At 36.4% G+C, this 9,981-nt stretch overlaps 2 protein-coding genes across 2 annotated transcripts in view; both read left to right on the top strand.

The window, feature by feature from the left end:
• Positions 1-1,776, top strand: part of LOC107720697 (poly [ADP-ribose] polymerase 14-like) — a 13,193-nt gene extending 11,417 nt beyond the window's left edge. The window contains exons 16-20 of the mRNA XM_016528494.1: positions 10-103; positions 190-795; positions 878-1,023; positions 1,135-1,309; positions 1,396-1,776. Of these exons, the coding sequence (XP_016383980.1) occupies positions 10-103; positions 190-795; positions 878-1,023; positions 1,135-1,309; positions 1,396-1,676 (1,302 nt within the window). The 3' untranslated portion in view covers positions 1,677-1,776. The remainder of the gene's footprint in view (positions 1-9; positions 104-189; positions 796-877; positions 1,024-1,134; positions 1,310-1,395) is intronic.
• Positions 1,777-7,362: 5,586 nt separating this feature from the next.
• Positions 7,363-9,981, top strand: part of LOC107720699 (poly [ADP-ribose] polymerase 14-like) — a 14,963-nt gene continuing 12,344 nt past the window's right edge. Inside the window, exon 1 of the mRNA XM_016528496.1 lies at positions 7,363-7,589. Within this exon, the coding sequence (XP_016383982.1) occupies positions 7,412-7,589 (178 nt within the window). The 5' untranslated portion in view covers positions 7,363-7,411. The remainder of the gene's footprint in view (positions 7,590-9,981) is intronic.

Below are 9,981 nucleotides of genomic sequence, written 5' to 3' on the forward strand. Positions count from 1 at the left end.
CTAATATTCCAGACAAACATGGTGGCAGACTTCCACCAAAGCATGACCAGAAGATCTGGTGAGAAAGTAGAGGAGGATAAAGGTTTTTTTACCAAAATTAAAGGTCAGTAATAAATTATAAAAATGCTAATCCAATCCATTCTTTGTAAAAATACAGTAATGAATTTGTTTTTTGTTTTTTCCATCAAGATTTTTTCTTGGGGGAAAGTTCAGACTCTCCCACAAATGAAGAATTTGTGATTGTGGTTGAAAAAATTGAGCCAGCTGTGTTTCAACTCTGTGGTGAGACACCAAAGGACCTGAGTGAAGCCAAGGACATGATCAGCAGTTTGATATTACGAGAGCATGTGACCATCCCAATCCATGATCCAGCCATTGCTCATTTCACCAAGGAGGATGGAGAAACGCTGAACGCCATGCAGAGGGAGCTCACAGTCAGTGTCCGGCTTGAGAAGAAAGGCCAAGACTCTGTCATCACACTGGAGGGTCTGACAAGAGATGTTCACACTGCAGAGAGGCGTATTCGGGACATGATCAGAAAGGTGGAAAGGAATGAAAACCGAAGAAGTGAGGCATTTTTCATGAGCAGTGTGGTTGAGTGGCAATATCAGGAAAATGGACGGAGTGTCAAAAACTTTCATATGTTGACCAATTATGACCTGGAACAGGCCTATCGGAAGAGACAGCGTACAGTGAAAATCAAAATTAACAATGATGAATATGAGGCTGATTTAGTTCGCAAAGAGGCCACAAGAAAAGGAATACGTATTGAAATGAATAGAGTAGATCTGCAAGGTGGGATTATTTTTAATTTAAATAACATAGATCATGTAAAAGGATTAGTTATTCACGTTTTTCTTTTTGTCAATAGCTGCAGCTGCAGCTCAAAGCCCTTTGCCTTCAGACTGGGAGGACATGAAAGGACAGCCAGTTGTTCTTGTAAAACTCACAGCAGGCTCAAAGGAATTTGCAAAAGTAGAGAAAGAGTTCCGGAGAACCAATCTAACCAATAACATCATTGAAGTAAGACTTGACTAATGAGAAATCTCCTATTTATTAGTTTTGAAAGATTCTGGTGTTGCATTTTAGTACTATGATGTAAATGTAATGCCTAAACCCTTTTTTTGCTTTTAGATTGAAAGAGTTCAAAATAGCGCACTTTGGAAAAGCTACATGATCAAAAAGGAGGAACTGGAAGATAAAAACAAGCACAAAAAAAATGAAAAGCTTCTTTTTCATGGAACTGGCCCTGATAAGACAGATCAGATCAACAATCACGGCTTTAATCGGAGCTTCGCTGGCATGAATGGTATAAGTCAAATTCAGTATAAACTTTTTCACTTGCATCCATTTGTCTTTTAAATCAACTGACTATTGCTCTTGTTCTGTTTTTAGGAGCCATGTATGGGAATGGTTCATATTTTGCTGTGGACCCAAAATACTCAGCCCAGGGCTACTCTAAACCGGATGTAAACGGACACAAACGCATGTACCTTGTCAGGGTGCTTGTTGGTGATTTCACTCAAGGAAAACAAGGCCTTCCTGTTCCCCCTGCGAAGAGCTCCAATAGTGCTGATCTCTATAACAGTGTGACTGACTATATGACCAACCCAACCATGTTTGTGATCTTCAACGATGTACAGGCTTACCCAGAATACCTAATCACCTTCCAGTAATGATTATGAGATCAGTTTCTGTCAGCTAGTGTTTTTGTTGCAGTTTTACATTGATTTGGTGAAACCGAACATAATATATGGATAATGATGGTTATTTTAGTCAGACACAGAGATGAAGTAGTGTGGTAAAATTTCATTTATTTTAATGAATTGTGGCATATCTGAATTAATTTGAGAGAGAGACGGAGGGAGAGACAGAGAGAGATTGTGCATGTGTGAATTACCTGCGTCTACTAACAGAGAAGCTGCACATTTAATACGTCAAAATCAGTAATAGCCTTTTGAATGCTAAGGAATATAATGTAGCAATTCAACATTGAAGCTATTTCATCAATTAAAGTTGCCCAAACATGCCCATTAATGACAGAAAACAGTAATGTAATCCTGAGAATCCTTAGACTGTCCCATTTTAGCTTTAGTTGGTTTCCTGACACTTGCTGTTGTTGTTTAATCTCATTTCCCTTTTAATCTTTAACTACCCTAATCAGCAGTTGTATGTTTTCATATATATGAAGTATTGCCTAACTGGAAAAAGTGTGTTCAGCATATGGGGATTATGTGTATGGGGTTAATTGAAATTAGACATATACCATTACATAAAAATAAACATGACAAAGGACTAAACTACATTATTACTATTTTATTATTATTTACTACATCCTTTAAACATTGCAGAACAATTGTGATTTTCTATGGCTGTTTTTATATTTCTGTGTAATGCACTTCAAGTTTAAAATAAAATAAATTATAATTTTTAAATAAGGTTAGGCTGGCTGCACACTAGACGATTTTAAGGCCGATTTTAAGCCCTATTTGCATCCCTGAACGATCGCGGCTTGTTGCAAACGACATTTTGTCCAAAAATCCTCTATTGCAGTTGTTCTCAAACCTGTCCTGGAGTATACCCCCATCCCTGCACATGTTGTATGTCTCCCTCATCTATCACATCTGATTCAACTCATCAGCTCATTAGTGGAGACTGCAAGACCTGAAGTGGGTGTGTCAGATATAGGGAGAGATACAAAATGTGCAGTGCTGGGGGTACGTCATGGAAAGGTTTGAGAACCACTGCTCTACTGTGTGGTGTCATTACGATTATTTATCTGCTCCCGATCGAGATGGAGCGTCCCCGAACTCCAATCGTAAATATTAAACATGTTTGATATTTAGGACTCTTGATCGGGCTGCATCTGACGTGATACCCGCGATAGCCAATGAGAGCGAGCAAGCTGAAAGCAGAGAACATCACCCATATTCTTTTTTATACTTTTTTTTTTTTACTGTGAAACAGAACACGTGCCAGCTGACAACGTTGTTTGTCCTCTATTTGTTTTTCTTCTCTAGTCACGATCTCGCGAGTGTCCGTGAGATCACGTGTCACTGTGAAATCGTTCCGATCAACAAGTGTGTGGTCTCGTGGTCTGGTCGAATCATCTAGTCAGTGTGTGAGTTCAGAGGATTTAAGGCTAAAAATCGGTTGAACTGTCTTCATGTCTGTGGTCTCCCATGGTTTTAAAATCGTTTAAAATGTGAAAATCGTCTAGTGTGCGGCCAGCCTTATAAAGATAATAGGCGCGTTCGACCTCATGCGGCGCCGCGCAAACCGATCGGCCGCTGACTTGAAGCAGTGCATGCCGGTTAGAAATTTTGTCCGACTTGAACCGGCGCCGACGCCACGTCACTGTCACATGTGGCATCAAAGTACCGCGATAGCGTTTCGAGAGCACCTCGCAAACATAACCGTGAAAGTTGTTTTGAGCATGACTCATGGGTGAGGGAAGCTTTCATCACACATATTAATCCATCAGGAATCGCCTTTATAACAGAGTTAAATTCTTTAAACGGAACGGGAAATTGATGGATATTCATAAAACACTCATAAGGTAACAAATCGCCATTAGAGTTTAATAGATCAGCAACAAAAATTATGTTTTTATTAAACCATTTATCAAAAAAGACTGATCTATTTCTAATTTTAATATCCAAATTATTCCATAAGATGGTTTTGTGGGGGGAAAAGTTGTGGTTGTAAACCAGTTTCCAGGCTAACAAAGCTTGTTGATGAAATCTAGCCAGTTTAATAGGTAATTTACCAGTGGAGTAATTGCATTTCATCAAAAAAGAAAGGCCACCTACCCTATTAAAAATATTATTAGTAATAAAATACCACATAGAATCTGACCCAAGCAAACATTTTACTGGCGCAGCTTTTTCAGAGCGACTGCAGGAGCGCTGATGACGACACAGCTGTTTCACGATTGGCCAAATTCACCACATGACAACAATGACGTGTGTTTCTAACATCTTCAAATCCAATACTGCTCATAAATCTGTTTTTAGAACATTAAAAGCTTTTTTACTGTAGTCGCAATGTTATATTGAGTCACGTTTATCATGAAAGCATATATACCCCCACTTTATTAGTATTTAAATTAGTATACCTTGAACTTTATTCTTGAACAGATGGCGCAGTATATAAAGCAGTATATATTATATTAAGCAGTATATAAAACGTGTTTCTGTTGCTCATGAAAACGTTTCTGAAACGTCTGTGTATTTGACAAATATTGCATTTAATTAACTTCATCTGTGATAGAGTATGCAAACACCGCGTGAGCGTCACTAACGGGAGCAGAAAGTGTCCGGCTTGACGGCTCCGTTTTCAACTTCGCCCCCGACTGCAAGCGGCTGCTCTCGTTGATCGCCGTCTGTAGCGGTGCTTCAAGTCGAACGCACCTAATGTCACATGGCTGATTGGTATGGGTTCAGATTCCCGCCAAATGTATTGCAGTCACAGACAAAAAAGAATAACAAGTGTGAAACCAAAATTTAAAAACGCAAGTAAAATTATATTGCACAAAATTAAAAAATGAAAGCAACGTTTTCAGAATAGCAAACAATGGTCACGGATCAAAAAATTTGTAAATCAAAAATGTAATAACGTATTTAAAATAATAATAAGCACGAATCAAAACTTTAAACACATTTAAAACCATATTGCACAAAACTGAAATATTAATGCAAAATTATCCGAATTGCACACAAAATCATGTTTTCCTTGGTTATATTTCTCTGTTTTTTGTTTTCTATTTAACTAAAAGAGTACACGCGTCTCTAAGCAACACACGTAATGAATCCAGGGATTTTTGAATCTTAATGAATCCAGGGATGAACTAATCGGTTGAGTGATTCAGTGGCCCATTCTTGCTTGTTCATGAACGAATCAACTGTTTTGAATGAATCAGTTCAATGAACGCTTCTGTGATAAAGCAGTGATTTGATACCACTTACTGGCGGCATTAATGTCATAGAGTACTATGCCTATCATTTCATTTCATATTTCTATATTCCATTTATTAAATTAATATTTTAAGTTCCAACAGAACAAACAGAAAACAAAAACGAAACTAAACAAACAGCTTAAGCAGACCTTAAATGCACAGCTGTCAATTTAGTTCTTAAGATAAAATCAAAGAAATCGATAAGTTACAGGGGAAGATACATACACATTAACAGCAATAGGCTTCTTGTTTTGAGCCATGACAATAGTTTTCAAGAACAATGTAGGCAATCATGCAAAGTGAAAGAAACAGTCCAAATAGGGTGTCTATATCCGATGAAAATTTTGGGTACATCTTCTTTCTGATATAAGGGGTGATGGTCAGCATATTATTTTAAATTGAATAGCATGTTTTGTTACACACTGAAATTCTTTAGCGTGCTCCCAAACTGAATCCCAGTCTTCGCTGGAGATATTTAGTGCAAAATCATTTTCAAACATCTGTTAAATATTGATGGTCAAACTCAATATAACATAAATATGAGATACATATTTTTATCTTGTATTTTTATCAATATTTTCTCAATTACAGACTTTAGCGGTATACAAAGTAGTATTTTGCCTATATTCAAAATGTTATATTTAAAACATTATTATTAAAATGTATAATTAAGAAAGTTTATTTCTGAGGAAAAATGAATAAGGTCGTGTGGCAAAAATATATTTGTTCCTGTTTGATACTGTGACTTGACTTGACTTGATCCTTAGCAGGACTCGACTTGACTTGCTTGAGGTGAGCCACTGACTTGACTTGACTTGCTTGATTTGTTTGTACTGTGACTTGAGACTTGATGGTAGGGATTTCAGACTTGCTTGAGACTTGAAAATGTGTGACTTGCCCCCACTTCTGTTAGATAGGAAATGGATTAATGAACAAGAATTAAAATATTAAAAAAATTAATATCCTAGGATTCCGGTTTTATACACTTTACCTAAAAGTCATAAATCACTAGAAGATCCTCCAATGCGACCAATTGTCTCAGGGAATGGGTCATTGACAGAAACCATATCTAAATGTCTCCATTCTTTGATTCAACCGACAGTGAAAAAACTGCCATCCTATTTAAAAGACACCACTGATTTTTTGAATAAATTGAATCAAATTCCTTGCATAAGCACGACGGATTGGCTTGTAACACTCGATGTCACTTCACTTTACACGAATATACCTCATGAAGCAGGCTTGGACACACTAAATTTTTTACTGTAAAGATGATGAGAGCAGAGTACCATCAGAATATATAGTGGACCTTACAACATTAGTCTTAACCAATAACTATTTTTTATTTGAGAGAGATTTTTATTTGCAAGTGCAAGGTACAGCGATGGGCACTCCAATAGCACAAAATTATGCAAATTTATTTATGGGTACATTTGAACAAGATCATGTCTATAATAACAATCCATTTCAGTCAAATATTAAGGTTTGGATATAGATGATTGTTTTATGATTTGGTCAGGTTCTGAACAGGAATTAGATTTATTTGTGTCGTTCATTAATTCGAAAATTCCATCAATTAAATTTACAATGGAAAAAAGTTGTGATTCGATACATTTTTTGGATGTTAACGTAACAAAGATCAATGAGTCATTACATACAACAGTATTTCGAAAACCAACGGATAAAAACACAATATTATCCATTGACAGTTATCATCCAGTTCCTTTAAAACGTAGTTTACCGATTAGTCAGTTGCATAGATTAAAACGTGAATTTGATGAACAGGTACAATTGTTATTTCAACGATTTCGTTCTAAAGGGTATCCACAAAGTTGGTTAAATAATGCATTAGAGAAGGTTAACAAATCGAATAGACATGATCTTTTGAAAATAGATAAACCCATTAAAAACAAAGAAAATTCTCAGTAAATTGTTTATTGACATACATTGAGCATAGTAATACAATAAAATCAATCAGTGCGGAATATAATTATTTTGTTTTAGGTCTACACTACTGTGTTTATCAGCTGTTTTTATAAATAATCGCACTGCTATCGTGCCCGAGTTAAAAACAGACCACACTCTACAAGCCCTGTTCACACCGCCAGCGACACACAGCGACAGAGCGACATAATCCCATTCATTTTCAATGGAGAGCTGGCGACTTCCGGCGACACGAGCGACAGTGATAGTTTTACCGGCAATATACAGTTTGTGATTGCATTTTATATGTCCATATATGTCCAGACGTGCAGTCTACCAATAACATTAGAGCTACAGCAGTAGGAACGCCCACAAGCGTCTTCACAGCACAGAGTCTAGCGACATACAGCGAAAAAGTCGCTGGCGGTGTGAACGGTAAATTTACGCAGAAACGAAAGTGAAAGTGAGGGCGTGATCAACTATATAAACTCTGACTCGTAAGTCATTTCCTATTTGTTCAGAAGGATCGCGATGGACGAATATTATCCCATCATTGTAGAGGGAGACTGGGGGCCTGAACACGCTAAAAGTGTGAAAAATAAACTTCAGATTTACTTCCAGAGTAAGAAGAAATCTCAAGGAGGAGACTGCGTCGTGCAATATAATGACGGAAGCAACTCCGCTACGATTCTGTTCAAAACACCGGACAGTAAGTGCTGAACACAAAAGCATATGTTGACAAACAGAGTTTTTGTTATCAAGCTCTCCAGACACCTAAGGTAATTTCGGGATCAAATACAAAGTGCGACAAACTCTCGCGAAGTTAGCACTTATATAATCTGTGAATTTTAACGTTCAAATTGGCCTATCATAACCAGCCAACAAGGCCAGCGGGCCAGTGCCAAAGTTGGACAAAGGTAAATATTATACATGACAAAACAATGCCAGGTTTTATTAAAGAGGTCATATGATGTTGCTAAAAAGAACATTATTTTGTGTATTTGGTGTAATGAAATGTGTTTATGCGGTTTAAAGTTCAAAAAACACATTATTTTCCACATACTGTACATTATTGTTTCTCCTCTATGCCCCGCCTTTTTGAAACGCGTCGATTTTTACAAAGCTCATCAGTCTGAAAAAGCGAGGTGTGCTCTGATTGGCCAGCTATCCAATGCGTTGAGATTGACCGAATACCTCAAGCATGTGACGGAAATGTTATGCCCCTCACCATACTGTGATGCCTGCGGCAACCACATGTGACAACCCCGGGCTGGACTCCACTTCCTCCACGGTGAAAGCCGATCCGGCGATCGACAAAATTGAAATCGCATCATATGACCCCTTTAAGGCTACATTAAGAAACAAGCCCTTAGAAAAAATAAATACATACATAAAAATAATATGAAAACAATAAAAACAGTGATAACACTATTTTAATGTGTCCTTGTTACATGTAGTTACTATAATAATACTACATGTATTGTTTTAAATGTTGCAGCAATCACTGTAACAAGGACACCTTAAAATACATGTAAAATTTAACAAGGACACATTAAAATAAAGTGTGACAAAAACGATATATTTTTGATACATATATTAAAAAAGTGCAATTTAATAAAAAAAATATATACAAAAAAATTATGTAAGATAACAGTTTACATTTTTATGTTTACGTATTCATTTATTACTGCTCATACAGTGCCCCTTAATTATGTTTAGATGTCAAGGGCTTGTTAAATATTTATCATTTACATTTACATTTAATCATTTAGCAGATGCTTTTATCCAAAGCGACTTACAAAAGAGGGCAATAGAAGCAATCAAAACATCAGAAGAGCAACAATATATAAGTACTGTGACAGGTCCCAGTTAGTCTAACACAGCACACATAGCGAGTTTTTTTTTTTTAATAATAAAAATAATAAAAAGCAGATAGAAATAAGATGGAATAGATAGAGCTAGTGTTAGAGGGCCAAGTTATTATTGTTATTTTTTTCATAATAATTAAAAATAAAACAATTAGATAGAATAGAAATAGAATAGAGAGTTCCAGTGTTAGAGGGTCAAGTGTACAAGAGATGTGTCTTTATATCTAAAGGTAAAGTGTGTAATTTCAAGATCAAATCATGAATTATTATTAATGAATTTCTTTACTAGTTGATGCGGCAGATTAAGCTGGGACAGGAGCAAGCATTTTATCATACAAAATCACATTTTTTTTCTCACCATTTGGTGAATCTCATAAGAACAGCACCCAATTTTTTGTATAAATTGTCTGTATTAAATGACTTTAAGCAATATATCAATTACTTGTACGTAACTCATCATTTAATCATATAATATGTAATATATTTAAATGTAATTTTGTAACAGATGCATATTGATATAGGTGAAATATATTGTGGGGAAAAATGCATAGATTTTTAAACGAGCTTCCTCATTTCGTCTGTTTATGTCAGCTCTTCTTTTAAGAAACCACTTGTAGCTTCTCTCTGTTTGTATCTCTCTCCTGAAATCACAGAACAGTTATTATCAAATTTGTTTACCAAGCAATAGCCTACCAGTTTAAGGTTTAACTTAATTTATGATGTCGACGATTATGTAGAGGCCACACTTTTATAGAAGGCAGATGGGGCCAAATGTCTTTAAACAACGTGTGAAATTTGACCATGTCAACACGCACAGTTCGTCTGTGTTAATGCGGCGAATTTGTGTTTCTTTTGTATGTGTAGCACATTCTCGCTGTGTTAAAGGGATAGTTCACCCAAAAATTAAAATTTGATGTTTATCTGCTTACCCCAGGGCATCCAAGATGTAGGTGACTTTGTTTCTTCAGTAGAACACAAACGAAGATTTTTAACTCAAACCGTTGCAGTCTGTCAGTCATATAATGGAAGTGAATGGGAATCACGGCTTTGCGAGTCAAAAAACATACACAAACAAAACCAAATTAAACCCTGCGGCTCGTGACGATACATTAATGTGTAAAGACACAAAACGATCAGTCAGTGCAAGAAACTGAACAGTATTTATATAGTTTTTTACCTCTGATTCACCGCAATGTCTGAACTGTCCTGAGCACGTTCTCAACAGCCGGCGCG

The sequence above is a fragment of the Sinocyclocheilus rhinocerous genome, unplaced genomic scaffold, assembly GCF_001515625.1.
Source record: "Sinocyclocheilus rhinocerous isolate Xijiao unplaced genomic scaffold, SAMN03320098_v1.1 scaffold603, whole genome shotgun sequence".
Taxonomy (NCBI): Eukaryota; Metazoa; Chordata; class Actinopteri; order Cypriniformes; family Cyprinidae; genus Sinocyclocheilus; species Sinocyclocheilus rhinocerous.